Here is an 18930-nt window from a genome sequence, read left to right as displayed (position 1 = left end):
TTTGTCCCCATGTACACAAACGCTGAGAAAAGTACAGAAAGTTACACTAAGAAGGGAATCGGTCGCAGAACTATCAAAAAGAAAAGCGGATACTCATATATCGAGTTCAAATTAAAAAAATACAACAAAATGAGGTGGAAAATCCAACATGATTTTATCCACTCAGTGTATGGGAGTGGAAAGGATTGTAGGCATAGAAGAGGAGCAGTATTGCTGATGGGTTAAATTTCATCTGAAAGATAATACTAAGTATGCTTCCCTTCACCCACAGAGAACTGAGTATAAATAATTTCTGTAATGCTTATTATAAGCCCACTGAATGCAGAAGTTACACATGACATGCCAAAGGAAAAATATCTTTTTCATCAGAAAAAAAAAAATAAAATTATATTTTGCTCCAGTTCTTATGGAAGCCTCCACAAAAGACTGTACAATAGACTTTAGAGATGTGGTGGCACTTGCTAGAAGATATAAAAGTAAATATAGAACCACAGATCATACTATTACGCACTATAATTCATAATGGAAATTTCATTAATACCCATGTCATAGCATTTCATGTTAACAGATTCTTCATTTAGGCCACTCTCTATGAAAAATAACCATTTTCCCACAGAATGGGCCTTCCAAAATATACCAACTATTCTCTAATAATAACAGCGTGTATAGGAAAAGGAGTTCCCTTAATAATGATCACTTGTAAGAAAAGCACTTCCAAGAAAAGATGAAATTAGTGTAAAACTGGAAAGAAACCTTACCTTTATACCCTGGGTACCAGGAATACCTGGGTAGCCTGGTTCACCTGGAGCCCCTGGTATTCCTAGTTCTCCCTGAATAAGACAGTAACTGTGTCAGTGATGTGCTCGGTAAAAAACATGTATTTCATGTATTCTCAATACACTACATACTTCAGTTATGATATTTTGAAATTTTGTAACTGAGGCTGATTGAAATGTCTGAAGAATTCATGAAGGGGTGCTGAATACAGAGAAGCCACAAAAAGGATCCCTAACTCTAAGCTTCAGTTTCCAGCATCTGTCTTTTTTTGTTTAAGTACTGTATTATATTGAAAAAAAATGCCTTGTAACTGATCATGGAAAATCATGGAAAATCAGTATATCATGGAGAAGTAAATTAATCCCTTCTTTAACTACAGTACTTACAGATTCATATTTACCTTGACTCCTGGTGATCCTGGTTTCCCCTGCATTCCAGGCTCTCCTTTATCACCCTATATAACAATATAAGAGTGTGGCTAATACATCTGTATGTTTTGTCACATGTGGTAAGACTAGCAAAAAAAAACCAGACACTGCTGGGAAATTTGCATTTAAAAAAAGGCACAGCTAGTGACTGAAACGCTAAAGCTCTACTCCCTTACATGAAACCTAAAGTTTCAACTTTCTCACAGGAAAGATGAGATGCAGATGACAACATGTGATCTGCCAGCCTCTGCTCACCTGTCCCTTCTCTACTTGCCTAATTTCCTTTGCTCGGTCATACCATGTTTGCGCATTGATTTCATATTTCCACCATCTTATTTAATAAAACTCTGAGAATCCTCAGACCTGTCTGAGCCAAAATATCTATTTTTGTTTCTTTTTTTATTATAGCCTATGGAATTAGGAATATACTCAGTACAAGGATTTTCATTAAAATCTAAGAATTATTGGTTACTTCCTAGTGCTGTTGCGTAAGAATGAGGTTATTAAGAATGATTCAGAGAGAATCAGCCTGTATTCTGAATGAGAGATACAAAGCAAAAACATTCTTCGCAAATGAAAATAAAGCTAATTTTAGTCACTTCATAGGTATTCAATCTTCTTTACCATAACAAACACTGATCACTTTGAGAAATGTTAGCTTCAGTATACAATTTTAAATAAATATGTACTTTTGGAAATAACATTAAGCATGTGTGGAAATTGAGCTAAATGTAAATACAAAATTCAGGAAATGGATTCTAGATTCCTAAATTTTCTCTCGGACATAAAATTTGGTGCTTACTGACCAAAACTCATCTTGGAGCAAATTAAAAGGTTACACTAACAGATCTGGATTTATAGTATCTCTTTTGGTTTCTGAGAACATGGGTCAAATTAATTCTTGCTGTAGCTGCAGCGTGATCAAAAAAGTTACATCTGAAATAAATTTGGCTCCTTGGGTGGAAAAAGCAGCACGTAACATTTTTTAACACAATTAAAATATAAATAAATGTAACATAGGCAGAAAGTTCTGATGTATACTGAGAATTATCTGGCTCCCAATATTGCAGAATATTTTCCAGGACTCAAAACTGAAACGATGTCTCATGACCATTTCTGCAATTGTTCCAAACCTCATGGGATGACAGACACCATATATTGAGCTATATTAAGCTGTCTTGAGACTGAACTATCATATAAGGTAATAGAGGGAAAATCATGCAGCAAGTCACCAATATTTAATATGCAAAAAAAATGGGCTGCAAAATCCTGGTGTTTTGTCATCTGTAAAGCAGTCTAAAGCAGTCATTCATCAAATCACAAGCAAATTAATACAAACATTTACCTTAGGCCCAGGAGCTCCAGGTAGACCAAATGAGCCTTCTGGTCCCATCAAACCCTACGTATTTGTGAAAAAGACAATGACATTTCTATACTCATCTAGAGGAATAATGTCTTCAGTATAGTGTATTAGTATGATTAGTATTAGCATTATATTACCATAGTGAAATAAGTAGACCAGGAAACATAATGTCTCGTCATATCGCAATGCAGGCTGTAGCTCTGATACAGCACAGTGGATTATTTAGACCTTCGATGGCCTAAGGAAGGGCTACTGTGTAATGGAAAAAAAGCATGCAGGAAAAAAGCACAGTGCTGCCATGAAATACTCCTGAGAGAAAGAATTCTGCAACTCAAAACCCTGTCTGTGTGATCTAGTCTTTAACATATCCTTAATATGTCCTTAGCTATAATTGAAAGTGACACAAGAGTTCCTTAGTTTCCATTTAGGGTTCCCAAAACCAGCAAAAGTATATGTGGCATTTCATAATTCTCTTCCTTTTTTCCGACTGTGTGTGCCTCAAAGGCTGCCGTGCTTTGACTGCTTTAGCAAACTTCATAGAGATTTACTGGAGCAGTTCACTTGGTGGCCACACCTTTGCAACTTCTGCAGAATCTTCAGGATTGAATTGCTCATTCAAGAACCCAATAGCTTGACACTTCAACACATGCAAAAAGCTAGAGCATTGCCACAACAGTCCCTTGGACTCTTCTCATGGAAACATGGTGATAACGGCATATTTAGTTGTCTTTGCTCCACACATAAAGTAAGAGGTACACTCCAAAAAATAATCAGCTATAAGAATGTACTTAAGACACAGCATAAAAGAAAGGCATAATAACACAGAAAGTCAAACAATTAAATAAACCCTGGAAATCTAACTTCTCAGAGAATTTTGGCAATGATTCTAATTGACAGTATTTTCAAAAACTACTGTTCTTATTGTTATTTAATCTTTGCTTTCATTCAGAGAAAACCAATCACCTTCTGTAGAGTACTAAATGTTAGGAACTATTCAGTTCCATGAAGTTTCTGAGGTCTGCTTCCACTCATACCCTAAGAGACAGCATATTTCCATGAATCATTTGCATGTGGCCTACGTTCAGCACCAGCTTTGTTACAGCAAGCATAAGAAAATATTTATTTTGTTTGGAACCAAACCTTGATTATATTAAGAATTCCTGAATGCACTTGCACATCAGACCTGCTTCTTCACTTGTTCTCTTTTTATTTACATAACAAAATAATGTTTTATTAATTTTCATTTCTCGGTAAGGCTTAATTCAATTTGGCTGTTTTAAATCAATCCTCAAGTTATCTATTAACTGCCTCACTTCTGAAATACAGATGTCTTCATTGTGTGGTCTTTTCTGCATTCCTTGAATGCTACCTTCCTTTTGCAAAAAACATTGTGAAATTATTATTTTCTTCTCCTCAGGTCCTGTTCTGTGCTCCTTATTAGCACATGAATCAATACAGAAAAACAAGCACAAGTTTGGGGAGGGACAGTGGGAAGGGATGAGAAATGCAATTAGGGGATTTCCGGCTCCTTTCTCAGTGCCATGTCAGTGTTGCTTTGTGTTTCAAGCTATGTAATACACTGAGAGCCCACCCTCTAACAGATCCACATTAGATCGCTTCCAGTTTATGCACACACCAGCCCTTGGATTACAAAAGTGATAAATGTTCATCACAAATGTCCCTCATTCATTTCTCTTATATAAAGTAGAAATACTGTGTGGACTGAATAGCTTTTGATTTTTTGATTTTTGATTTTTTTACTCGGATGTGTCTACATCCACGTTAACCTGCAAACATAGGCTGGAGATGGCAAATCAGAAAAATATACTTAGTATAATTAAGGATCGGGCATACAGCTGCAGAAATGGGAGAAATAAACCCCAGCTGTCCTGGCTTCCTTTCCTGCACTTTCATTACGAGGCCATATTTAACGTATTTAATTTTTAAGACTACAGGAAGACAACTACATGAAATCAATACACTGCAAGAAGAAAACTCTCAGATGCAATACACAAAAAGCTTGAGAACTTCATCTGAACACTAAAGCATGTAAAATTAAAAGAGAAAAGCATGTTCTGAATAAAAATAAATAACAATTCAAGGACATAAAATGTAGCAGTACACCCCCATTTTCCAGAACTGACACTATTTATGTGGCAGATAAATGAATAAATTATCGATGTTGGCAATTATTACTGAAGAAGAACTTGTTACTCAAGAATTTTCCCAAGGTATTAATAGACCATCCACAAGCTTTCCATCTGTTTTTTCTGGAACAAACATATTCAGCCTGACTAATACAAGGAAAATCCTACTATCTTTTCTGGTTGAAATTCCCCAATGTCATAAAATATGTTCAAATATTCCATGCATCAATTTCCTACTTATTTTATCAGGTGACAAAAGATACATTAAATGAGCTGACAGGAAGCATGAATAAATTATTTTCAAGAACCAGATGATATTTCTCTAAATAGAATTTGAAGAAAACATGTTAGAGGAGTTACTTGAATAAATACACACACTTTGGAATCCCACAAGGCTTTATTATAGCTGATGCCTCAGGCATTTTCTTCAACTTTGCTCAGAAAGAAATGGAGAAAAATTTTCCAGCAATAGGAAATAAAAATGGTTAGAGGCACAGGTGAGGGATTAAATGTGCAAGTGTTACTTAGAAGCATGGAAATTTGAACTTCTAGTTCAGGGAATGTTTTGTTCAAATTTGGTTTAAACAACTGCAATTACTGGTTGTCAAGGAAATTTGTTCTTTCCAGAGAAGATCCTTAGGTGGCTGAAAAGTCCTTTAAGTTCATGAAAGGAAAATTAACCAATGTCCTCAACTTTATACAAAAGGGCTTCTGACAGCCATAATGTAGTGGTCATGCCTGATGCAGTCAGGAAATCAACAGCTGCTGTGTGGATGCAAGGTAACCCAGAGTGAGAGTAGCCCAGAATTTGCAAACTCCAAACTGGTTTAAATCTTTCTCTCCAACCAGGGCTGCACTGGTTTTAATTGATCTTATATTTTATTAAGGAACTGTGAGCACTGCAAAAGAAGAGAGCTCTTCAATACATGTACAGACATTCATATGCCTGTATATGGTCTTTGTAAAACCTAGCATTATTTAGAGAGCAAGTTTAGGGGTCTCTCCTTTGTCTGTGGTTATCTTCAGAGATGGAGGAGAAAGCACAAACCATATTTTAGTTCTGGATGTTTTTAAATGAAAAACAATAAAGCAAAGTGAAAATCAAGAAAATAAATAGGAAAAATCAGATATGTGGACTGTACAACTTTGAAAAGTCTATTTGCACTTTAACTAAACTTTCTCAGCTTCTTCAAGTGATAATCCACATATGCATTTGGATTACACATGACTAAGCAGTACTCAGCACAATCACAGCACACTAAAGATTTAAGAGTCCTTTGTAGAATCCATCTCAGCATCATTCTGACAAATGCACAACTGAAACCAAAAGACCACTTTCTTACTGTGACTTCAGCTCCAGAAGTGTAGAACTCTAACAGAGAGCAGACTGCATTTACAGTTAAAGAAAACAAGAAACATTTTTTGAAAACCCTATTCCTTAAAAGTACATCAAGAACAAGTTTGCCACTACTGATTCAATATTTTTAAGTGAAAGAGAATGACAGCATGTTCGGGACTTATATGTGGCTCAGGTATCTGACAAAACAATAGAAATATCTTCCCAGAAAAGAAGTTTAACAGTGTTAACAGTGAGGATGCTTAATAATGGAACCATGTAAGCATTGTTGAACTTCCATATTGAAAAAGATCATTATTTTTAAGGCAGCGTATGTTCAAACAATTGTGCCGTTCCTACTAATTAATGCAAGATCTCTAATTAGTTTTATGCAGCTGTCCCTTTTGCCTTTAAAATTTCGATTTTGCAAAGTCTACAGGTGCTTGCACCAACCTCCAGAACAATTATTTTACTACTGTGCTTTCTAAAGGACACAGAAATCACCCTAATCAGACAGTAACAAAGATGCAGTAAACTGGAATGGCTAAAAAGAATGTTTATTTTCTGTTTCCTACATTCTAAAATCAAAATCTCTCTTTAAGCTGTTTGAAAATTCAGTGGGCTCTGATATTCTCACAGTCTTTGTCAAAAGCACGCTATCACTAAAGTATCCTGAAATTCATCTTCAGAAATCTATTGCACACTGTGACTACATTTAAGTCAGTCTTACCTTTCAAGTAAGACTGAGTACTTTCAAAGTTAATTCAAATTAGCTAATTAAGAGACTAAATTCAGACTAATGTGTTTGCTGAACTTGTTTATCAAATGTGGAGTCAGAAAATCATCAATTTTAAAAGAAAAGTAGGTATATAACACTTGGGGGGGAATTCAGAGATTAGATTTAGTCTGATCATATTTGCCAACCTGAAAATAATGGGTTGCTACTGTACTTGCCATTGCTTGTTTGCATATGAAAAATAGAGAATGACAGCATCAAAATAATTTGTTCATAACACCATTTTACATGTCATATATACATACATACATACTTACAGTATCTCCTGGTGACCCTTTTGATCCTGGTTGACCTGGTGGTCCAATTTCACCCTAAATGTTTCCACATAAGGAGGAGAATTCTGTGATTAATATATGTATAGTTGACGGGTTTCTTTAATACACCTTAATTATGAAGATTTATTTACTTAGGATTATTTTTCAAAGTATTATAAACTTACTCTTAAATTATTCATTCCTTACTTTTGAATTATTTATTCCTTCTGCAACAGTTGAAATAAAACCTAATGAGAGATTTTCAAACCTGCCACAAAGAATTTGGAGCACATCTCCATTCATTTGCAGCTTGATTTGATGTCCTGAATCTCCACTAGGAAAACCCTTCTCTGAGCACAGACTAAAAAACCTTACTTTGGAAATGGTACTTGTATGCGCAGGTTTTAGCTGTGTTTTGAACTATTAATAATACCTTTTGTCCTTTTGCTCCTTGATTTCCAGGGATTCCGGGAATTCCCTGAGGGGACAAAAGAAAACCTTTTCAATATATAGAATAGTTTATCCAGAAAATAATATTTAACACCACTACCCCTTCATGTCTTCATTAAGTGTAACACTGTCATATGATTGAGGTTTAAAATACGGGCAGGAAACAGAAAATTCAGAAAACACATAAGAGAAAAGAGCTTCAGCTAGCAACGTGCTAACTATTTCATCTGGGGATACCATGAAACACTAACAGTTCAGTCACTTCCCAGTTCTGTCATGCCAGCAGTCCATATCTGCCGCTGGGCAGGCTCACATGTTCCTGGTTGCCCACCAAAGCTGCAATGCTTTAGTGAAATCCTCGACTGGCACAGGGAAAGAAAACACTTTTCATTATCCACGAGATTTCCCACATAAGACAGAGCAAAAGTCCTGGTCAACAGAACCACAAGTAAAAGAAATCCTATTTTCCTATATAACATACATGATTTTCACAAAACAACAAAAGATGTATGCTAGCTTCCACCTCCATAAATACTTGAACATAAATATTCTGCCATGTCTTCACATCACTGCTCATTTAGCTCCACAGTATATCTCACAGTTTTCTCACAGTGATCATTTACTTGAACATAATTCAGATTGAAAACAAAACTCCATTTTTATTTAAAACTGCAGTCTACATTCAATTAATCTATTTTTTTTCTCTCAAGTAGCACTATTCAAATTTATTAGACATTGTTCTTATTTGTACCACAAGAATTTGGCTTACAGACTTTACATTTTAATCTAATATTGAAATGAATACGCTGGTGGTGAAAAAGACACCACCAGAACAAATGCATTGTGTGGAGAAATAGAAAAAATAACATGATTGTAACAACCAGGAATAATCTGATAGCTTCCATATGGATTACATCTGTGTAGTGCTGGATTGGAAAAGATACTTAACTGTTTTGCAGTTTACACACAGCTTCTAGTTAATAATGACCACATCAAGCAGAAACAGTTCATTGGTTAATGGCGTATGAGCTAACAAAGACATCCTGAGCACTTACACGTCATAAAAATTCCAATGTACCTATCATTGAGAGATCAAAGAATATAATAAAAAGATTTGGAAAACAATGCCTCATTCTGAGACTTCTACTCATATTGTATATCATAACTTCTTGCTAAACATTCATCCAAAAACACCTTAGACCTTTTGCACAAACAAAGAAATGGAAAATAGGGAATATTTATCACTACATTTAGGAACTTCCAGACCTGTCCCTGAGTTCTCAGTATAATTATTTAACAGTGAATTTCTGGAGCTGTAAAACATAAAACTAAATTGCAAATATCTGTACGTGTAATACAAAACACAATTTCATATATCCTGCAAAAAACTCCCACTAAGCAGCAACCTTCTCATACTGAAAGGGTCTACCAAAGTTTTCCATGGTTACATTTCTATGCCATTTGCAGGACTCAGACAAGACAGTTCCACATACTTATCCAACGCAGTGAATGATTTACCACTATATAAGCATAGCTAAAAGAAGAAACACAATGTTCTGCTGAGCTGTGTTGAACTTCCTTGGCTATAAGAAATTGCTGAGAAAAGACATTTAACTTCACCTTTTTATCAGTAGCAAAGGATAATGCTCAAAGAACAACTGTAAACCTACATCGTATTTCCTGTGTGGGCTTTTTTTCCCCTTTGTGCCCTTCTGACTGACTCTGCACTATTGAAGCACATGGAACTTCTGCTCTTATTTCACTGGGAGCTGGTCCAGACACTTAAAATTCTCTTACAGCTCAGTGACATTCACTGAGCTAAGAATGAATCTATCACTTATGTTTATGTGAGTGATCCCCAGAGTACATGGGGTGGAGATTTTCAGTTATTCTCCACATGTCAATTGGCACAAAAGGAGGAGAATGAAGTGGCTAATTTGGTCATAAAGAATGACTCTTTCCCATGAGAGTTATTTTTCTCTATAGCTTCTATGGTTCAGTAATTACAAAGACTAATGTCTGTAGGATTAGCTCCAGCATGCCTAAAAAATTAAATTTGGTTTCCTTCTTATTATCTATTCCCAATCTATTATTTCCTTTTACATGGATAATTTGGTTACGACAACTGGAATCATTTGTACTTTCCCAGAAGACAAGGTTAAAAAGTAGTTTAGATACCCTGAGTTTCTTTCCTAGCTTGTAGTTCAAAAGCCAAACCAAGCTTTGGAAATGTGTCTTGTTCCTAAACAGGGTCTTCACGTGTAGTACAAATCCTCAGAATCTGAGCGTTTTTTTCTCTATCATAAGTAATAAGGCACTTTTATTACGAAGTTATATTTAATAAGGTGACATAACACTATGTATACTGTCAAGGAAACCTTACTCTATCAAGACATGTATTCTTACTTTAAAGCATGAGGCAAAACAACTAGTTTTACTCCATTTTGTGAAGAGTATATTGCAACTAATATTATCACAAATGCCTGTGTTTAATCAAAACTTAATATGAAACAGATTCATCATGCAAGTTTTCTGCCACTAAGGGAAACACAATGTTTGGAACTACTACAGATGGGAAAACTGCCACCCACTGGGAGTAACAGAATCAATGCTGTGGAATAATTCATGATTCACTGGCCTATGGAAAAAAAAAAATGCCTATGGGGATGTCCTTTGCAAAGCTATCAAGCAACATTTTGTCCATATGAAATAAGAAAAAGGGCTTGTGATTTGAAATCTTCTTTCCTTTGTCTTTCCAGAAAACTTATTTTAAATTGTTTGTATTTATCACATATGCATATTGGCTATAATACCAATAAAACACAGCATTACATTTCTAGACAAAACAGCTAAAAATCAAAGCATCTGCTGCACTGTAGAGATTTCTGTCCTTATATGAGTTGGGCCATCTTATACTTCCAAATTAGTTAATTTGTTTCCCTTTTTTATTGCAAGCCTTAATACTGCCTTGGTTTTTCAGCATCTTTCCCAATTATCTTCATCTAATTCAAATGTCTTCCTCCTTTCTTTCAATTTTTCCCTTAAATGGAAAGTCTTCCCTTACCCTGTAGAAGCATGTAACATTATTCATTATTTTAGCTTTAATCAGCAAGTACTGTAACCAGATGAAATTTAGAGCCAGCAAGATGAGCAAGTGAGCCTAATTTGTTGGTTAAAAAAATGTGTCAATTCTAAAGACTCTCAACTGCAGTTTTATCACACACAGCTGAGTTTGTGCCTAAGAACTAATGTGATCATGTATCAGTCTGGCAGTTAACCAAGATTTTTCATTTACTGAGACACTGCTGTCTTTACCCTTTATTCAGTCTCTTTTGCCTGTTTAATCTTCTATCTTCCATCCTGTGTGCACCTAGAAGCCCATCAGCTTTCTAAACTTGTTATAGACCTGGGAAGGCTTTTGCAGGGGAGCCTCAAGACCTAAAAGTGACACTTGAATGCTACATAGGTAACTGAAACCACCTCTGGTTTTACTGAAGGTGCTGTGGGATACCTGATCTAAATTCTTACCCTCTGAAACAGATGCTGCAGTCTCCCTCATACATCTCAAATGGCCCTCAGTGGCAATGCCTAGGTGACCAAATCCCACACAACTTGATAACTTATTCTCTGAAGCAAAAATTACCTCTTTCACTCCCACCTTTCCTTTTCTTTGCTTGTTTGTATATGCCTGCTGCAATAGGTCTCTATAGGCTCAGACAGCAAAAGCTTCTGACAAAGTCTTTACATTGGCTAGGAATCACAAGGCATATAAATGTAAACAAGGATATCTAAAGGTTAAAGGAGCTATGGGTATGCTTCACTTACAAGAAACTGCAATGCTTAGCCATGGGTCTCACAGCTTCACTGCAGAATGCAGCTCATCTGAGTAGGCAATTAAGTCCCCTGACAGAGTCTTCCTCAGCAGCAGGCCCCACAGCTAGGACTTCAGAACACCCAAAACCATGAATTTGTTTCTATTGTGATAATGAGCTTCACTAATGACACTTAAACATTTATATATTTATACAATTCTGTATAAATATTCTATTTTATCCCAGTTTTAGCAATTTAAATAAATCTTCCATTCTTTGATAATACCTGGCAGATACAATGGATTTAACTGTAAAAGGAACATGGTTTCACAATCCCTGGAAAATTTTTCTTGTAGCTTTCATTAATCGTGAAATGTCTATTTTTGTTTTGGATAATATTAAACAGCTGGGTTTTTTTTCCATGCAGCCCCACAAAAAATCCATTAGGTAAATTGCCTGAGGTCTTATATACAGATCAACTTGGTATAAGCATTTTTACTTAAGACATAAGCTACTTTCCTCAAAATACTTTTTCCACTTTTTCTAGTATTATGGATTATTTGTATCTCCCTCATGCTTAACTTTATGCCTCAAATAGCAGAAGAAACCATGCATAAAAACTATTTCCAGAAACAAAACAAAAATTATTTTACTCCTAAAAAGAATACTTATTACCCTATTCTATTAGTTCTGCTGTCTATAATATTACCCTTCTCTGGAATGGTGCCTGGTAGCACTTCATTCTTCAGTACTGGCTGATAGCCCTACATAGGAAATACGAGTTTCTAGACTAAAGATAACATACTCATTATCATAAAAATTCTATCTCTGGAAGATGCAAAATTATAGAGTATCTCCAAAAGCTTCCTTGCTATGAACAAACTGTTTTGCAATCAATTCCCCCAAAACATGGAGTGAACATAAGCATAATTATCTTACTAATGCTTTACTTTCTTGGAGAAGGCATACAAAACTGTACTCTTTCAACATACTGCTTTAAACTCCTCACTGAAAACAGTACATCTGGACTTTTTTTGTAACATCAAAAATTTGATAAATACTGTCTAGGACAAATCACTATGGAACAGTTTTTCAAGCTATCCATTATTTCAACATTAAGATAAAAATACCTGAAATTATATAGGTTTTCTTTATTAAAAATTATCATGATTTAAAAATTTATAGTAAAACAATACTTCCTGTTTAAACAGTGACACCCTCTTAAAACAATGCAACAGCAATAAAATGCAAGGTAAGCACAGACCCTTTATTTCAGAGGTCATTATCTGGGAGAAAAAATCTACAATATTCTCTACTATTATTGCTGAATATTGGTAAATATTTTTATTTATTTTATGCCTAAAACAGTATGGTCAGTGAGGTCATTTTGAGGATTATCTCATTTAAGTTATATTATTTTTAAAAAAGTGGATCCATTGTTTAACATTTAGAGCTTTTGTTAAAAGATGCTCACATTCTAAGCTGTTGTCCATGCACACAACAAAACTTCAAACTGTTTCCCTAATGATCATTCATAATTCAGACAGTGACCCAGCCCTTACAAAAGACTTCTAAATAATGCACTGAGAAACTGCAATCAGAGTTTTAGTTTTAAAAAGTCCACAGGTGCTAATTTTGATCCTACTCTTTCCTTAAACAGTACAGCTGTTAATCAGGGTCAGCTGAAGGATCACGTTTAAAACAGATAAAAGTCAAGACTACTGATAAAAACGTTTTTTTTTTCTAGTGTATACAAGTTCTTTGAATTATGTTTCAATCAAATAGCTCCTTCCACTCTGAATAATCTGCAATTTTGATTCTCGGAAGACACTACAGCACATTACATGACCAACAGCAACAGAACAAGACTCAGAAGATATCTAGATGCTCCAATGATCCCTTTAAATGCCTGAAAAATATGACTGTTTATGTATTACTGATTCTTACTTGAAAAAGCATACTTGATGATACATGAGAGATTTACTGGAGGTATGTATGAAAGTACAAGTCAAGCCATAATTTGGATGAAAGTACAACAGTCAAGATACTTCTTAAAAGATTACAGCAAACACTTGGTAATCCTAACAGAATGAAAGAAACAATCCTGATTTTGATAATGCATAAAACGTTTTATGGGAGAAAGTAGCAAAATATATGTAAAAGAAATTCAATGAAGCTGCATCTGCTACTAGTTGGAATTGATAACAAAGAAATAATGAGCTAAACACAAAGAAGCATTCCCACAGACATAACAAGCATTCACCAGACTAGCATAGGAGCTTTAAATTAAATGCAGAAAAGGAAAAAGCATTACCAAGATCTTTACAGTTATAAGACCAGAGTTCGCAAACACATTTTCTGGCAAATCTGTTATTAAAAATAAAACTCACACATGTTAAATGTGGAACACAGTGACCTCTGTTGCATTGCCAACAACACAGACCTTGGGAAAACTGCAATTTGAAAGCTGGAAATACTAATAGAAAATGAAGAGTGTGTATATCCTGTCACAAGCTGAAACTGGTGTCGCTGTTTCTTGCAAATACCCTGCAAAATAATATGAGTCTCAGACTTGTTAAGTCTTTGTGGATCCAGACAAAACTGGAGACCCTAGTCCTGGAAGTGACACCACAGTGCCCTGCCTCTGCCTGCCATACCAGGCACTAGCCTTACAGACACTGGAAACCAAGATCCAATCTGTCTAAAAAGTTTGTGCTGATTTCTAACAGCTGACAAACTGACCCATATTTAACACTCACACATAAACACCGATACTCAAGCAGTTACATGCCTTCAAAATGTTTTATAAGTTTTCTGCTACTTAAATTATGAAGAAAAGCTCATGATGGGTCACACAATTCCAGCACCTTCAACACAGAAGAGAGGGCAGGCTGAGGATGGCAGGGCCTCCTCGAAAGGCACTGGCTGCTGCCCTGCAACTTGCACACAACACACAGGGCTGTCTGACGCTGCAAGAGTCAAAGTTCTATTCACACAGGTCACACAGATGTGGAAGAACACGGTTTTCAGCCATCCCCATTTCCTGTAGTAAGAAGCCACTCAGTTATATCAGCAGTGAGCATGTTTAGCAAAAACATGCATTTTTTTCCATATGGTGTATACTGTGAAATTTGTCACAGATTGTAGCAAATGAAAATGGTAAAAATGTGTTCCAGAAAGGACTGTAAAATTGCTAGAAAATTGTTCCACTGCTGCCTATTAAGTACGATGTCCAGCATGCATTTTTGTCTAAGGAAATCCCAGAAGCTCTGACAGAATCTGTCAGTAAATAACAGATGAAAAAAATCCAAAATATTTTCTACATACTCCTATCTTTGTCAGAGAAGAAGTTCTGTGACCATTCTCTTAGTCCAAGTCTGCTTGGTAGTTCTTATCTATTTAAAAAATGGATGAGAAAGTTGTGCAGAGACTGCGATCAAACCCTTCCAGAGGACAAAGAGGAGAATCACACTTTTGACTCACGTAAGAATCACTAAGACTAATTACTAAAGCAGAAATTAATTTGCACAATAAAAGTCAAAGGTTGTTTCTTTAATTAATATTTTTGTAGTCCATTTCTTTATTCTTGGTCTTAGCGGATCTAATAACATTAATTTTTCTGGTCCTGCAGTAATTCCATAATGGTCCAACATGACTGTGTCAAAATCCTAAAGTCAATTTTTTTAAGCTTAATCTAAGAACAAGATCCCATAAGCACTGTATTCCTTGTGCTTCATTAGCCCAGAGTGCTATTTCTTTTGTGATATGTAAGCTTTTCAGAACAATGGCTGTACACAAACATACACATTTTTTTTTTAATTACCTACCTTTAAAAAAAAAAGGAAAAAAAAAAAAAAAAAAAAGCTTGTCAGAACATACAGAATCATGAAGACTTCCGATATAGCAACATGCGCTACAAATGAAAAAACATGTATTTTTCTCATGGCAGGGGGAGAGGGGGAGAGGTCTTACATCATCGTGACATTTTAATTTAGGAGGAACATCAATTAAACCTTGCAAACAGATTTAAACTCACTCTGACTAAAGACTGGTTTTTGTTTCCTTTTAGATGGGAAGCCAGCTTGCATTCAGACAAAAAATTGATTCACTGTATTTTAAATACATAAAGATTACTAAAATGAAAACATTAACTGCACCAAATTTCCCAAATTTGCTAGCACTGTATCTACTCGAGTGCCTGAGACTTCAGTATCAACTTCTCAATTTCAGTCTTAAAGATCTTTATGGACAGGAACTGTCTCATTGCTTCCTGAACAAAGGTGAACCAGCTGATCTCAGTTACAAAACTATCTATCATCTTTACAGCAAGAATATTGAGTATAAGCAATGCTAATGTGTTTTCTCTGATGAAAGGATTTCTAAGGCTCATATACTGCAGGATTTCTAAGGCTCAAATACTGCAGATCTCCCTTACTTATCTTCACTTTTCCCATTTTTACACTACATAGTATGTGACAGCCTATCTTGAATAATTGGCATAACCCTAATTGAGCATATTGCACAAGAATAATGCAATGCTATTGATTGTCAAGCACATGGAAGAAGCATGACAAGAAGCTAGTTACTTTGAAAGCCCAGCTAGCACCTGAACACAAAAACAACATAGAAGCCCTGCTTCAAGTTGTTCGCTTGTTTTTCTCTTCCTCGTTTTCTGGAAGGGTTCAGATTCAACTATCTTTAACTGATCTGAATATCTAAACTGTGTAAGCCAGTTAAAAGAAACAGGCAACTTCACAAGGAAATGACCTCTTCTATTTGAGACAAGTACTTCATGATGGGATGAATACTCCTATCCAGGTGTAAGTTTCATATCAGGGAATAACCATATGTTACACAGGTACAGCAATTTTTTTTCCCTGGGCTGTTCCATATGTTGAAGAAGAATCATGAAAAGCAAGAAAACTGCCTACCCTATTACTACCCTCTTGAAATTGTATCAGAAGAAGGAAAGTCAAACATCCTTTTGGTAATCCTCTTTTGATTAGTAATTAAGTAACTCACCAAAACTGTGTTGAGAAGCACAGAATAGAACAGCAATGGAAATGAAATAAACTAAACCAATAAATATTTATGGTTGCTACATTTTAACTGAGTGTCATAGCCTACTGCCTATGTTTGGTTTCTAAGTATATCAATCAGCTGAGCAAAGTTTCTGTTTGGTCTCCATTGCCACTGGAAACTCCAGTGGATATTTACCTAAACTGTAAATCAAAATCCTACACTTTATAGTGTATTAGAAAAGGAAGAGAAAAACATTTAGATGATGTGTTAAAGGCATTCCGATGTCTCTTCTTTTTATTATTAAGCATGAACACTAATAGAGACACAATTCATACCAAAAAGAGGGCGCTTTCTCTAAGAACCTGAAATACCATGTACCTGTGCTCTAGAGGAGGGCCACGAGGATGATGAGGGGACTGGAGCACCTCCTGTATGAAGACAGGCTGAGGAAGTTGGGGCTGTTCAGCCTGAAGAAGAGAAGGCTGCATGGAGACTTCAGAGCAGCCTTCCAGAATCTGAAGGGGGGCTATAGGGATACTGGGGATGGACTCTTCATTAGGGACTGTAGTGACAGGACAAGGGGTAACGGGCTAAAACTTAAACAGGGGAAGTTCAGATTGGATATAAGGAAGAAGTTCTTTCCTGCATCTTCCATCCCTGGCAGTGTTCAAGGCCAGGTTGGACAAAGCCTTGGGTGGCATGGTTTAGTGTGAGGTGTCCTTGCCCATGGCAGGGGGGTTGGAATTTGATGATCTTAAGGTCCTTTCCAACCCTAACTATTCTGTGATTCTATGATTCTATGGAGCAACAATTAAATGCACCTAGGAATTTGGCTTTGAGCCATACTACTAAGATACAAATCAAACACTTCATATTACTGTTATGTTAAAATGCAAAGATACAAATCCGTGACAATCGATAATGTGTGTACCTAAACAGAAATCACACTGTGAAGCATTAGCTCCTATAGCATAGCCCATGACTACGTGCAATTACCAACGTATGGTTTCAAAAAGCTTAGTCTAACTTTTGTACTTGTACACCATAAATGAGGGGAGAGAAACCCTACGCACACTCTGCTTTTATTTACCATAAATGATAATTTTAGATCTGAAACTTTATTGTCTGACAAATATTTACAGATTGAAAACATTTCCATTTTGCATCATATGCTAAAACAACACCAAAAAAATCTATCTTGATTTTCCACAGCTTGCTTCCGAGACCTGACATAATGAAAGACCACAGTAAGCACAGTGTTTAGCGACTTGCCCCTTAGGACAGGCACATATTAATTACATATTCATTCTTTTTTTTGTCTAACACACTCTAACATAAATGACACTTTTTGTGTGATTGAACACAGCTGCTGAGCAATAACCTTGAACACAATTGCTGTGAATTACAGATGAAAGCAATACAAAAATTACATTCCTATAATCTTGTAAACTAAATCAATATATTCTATGCATTGTATTTTTGCATAAAATCTACTGTCTGGTTACTTATAATTAATAAAAATAATTTTAATTCTATCAGTAGAGATAGTAGAAACTATTTTATTTATATTTTATATATATTTTATATCCAACCTCTAATATGTGTGAAAGGAGATACTACCATAGACAAATACACAACTAATAAAGCTGGCATTGCTGAAAAAATATTTACACACAAAGAGATAAAAATATCTTGCATATTACTTACTTGTAACTCCTCTGCTACAAGCCACAGATTTGAAGCTTACTCCACTGGTTGTCAGATATTTTCTTTTTTACAAAAGAACTTTTTTTCAATTTTTTGGTCTCTCTTCCCAAAAGACTACAAAGATGTTACTCCAATGATTTCAAATACTCTGTCATATCGTACTTCAGTTAAAAAGTGATGCATATATGACTAAATCAGGCCAAGTGATGATACCACCACCCAATAGTTGGCAGTACTATTGGGTGGGTACTTTGGCTTCCAGAACTTAATTTAAATTCACAAGTATTTCACTATGCATAGTGATCCTATACATAATGTTTCTGCTGAGGAATATTCAAAATCCATTTTATTAAATCTTATATCCAATGTGTTATTTATATTACTGAAGGATTTGACAGTGTCTTGAAGTGTTCCTTGAAAACTGTGGGAGTTAAGAAGAAAACTGTAAGGCAAGAATAATGGAGAGATGTCGGTGTTTCAAGATTTATCAGCACATGTGAAATATTGTTTACGAAAAGTATGAACACCAACTTTCCTGGCACTAAAATGGCAGATGTCAGCCCAACACAACATGTATCAGTAAGAACATTCTCCTCAAGAATCTCCTACTTCAGAAAAGCCTTTTCTGGATGTATGAAATTAGCACATGAGTTCAGGAATGCCTTCAGGTATTATTACTGACATCAGGTGGATCCACAAGAACGCAAATGAGTCCTTTTTTCAAATATCACATGTTAAAGGAAGTGAATGTTAATCACTTAAGGCATACCTACTTCATACCAGCTTTACTATGTAACTTTCAAGATCAAGCTCCTTGGGAGTAAAGAAATTCCTGATA

At 35.6% G+C, this 18930-nt stretch overlaps 1 protein-coding gene across 1 annotated transcript in view; it reads right to left on the bottom strand.

Annotated features, from left to right (window-relative positions):
* COL21A1 (collagen type XXI alpha 1 chain) overlaps positions 1–18930 on the bottom strand; it is a 107620-nt gene that overhangs the window by 11533 nt on the left and 77157 nt on the right. The window contains exons 18-22 of the mRNA XM_062626143.1: positions 7535–7579; positions 7105–7158; positions 2551–2604; positions 1178–1231; positions 759–830 (exon numbers count right to left, since the gene is read on the bottom strand). Coding sequence (XP_062482127.1) covers positions 759–830; positions 1178–1231; positions 2551–2604; positions 7105–7158; positions 7535–7579 — 279 coding nt within the window. The remainder of the gene's footprint in view (positions 1–758; positions 831–1177; positions 1232–2550; positions 2605–7104; positions 7159–7534; positions 7580–18930) is intronic.

This window comes from Pezoporus occidentalis, unplaced genomic scaffold (assembly GCF_034315485.1).
Source record: "Pezoporus occidentalis ecotype Australia unplaced genomic scaffold, CSIRO_AGI_Poc_V1 ctg29, whole genome shotgun sequence".
In the NCBI taxonomy this organism is placed as follows: Eukaryota; Metazoa; Chordata; class Aves; order Psittaciformes; family Psittacidae; genus Pezoporus; species Pezoporus occidentalis.
This window is presented reverse-complemented; position numbering and strand designations above follow the sequence as displayed.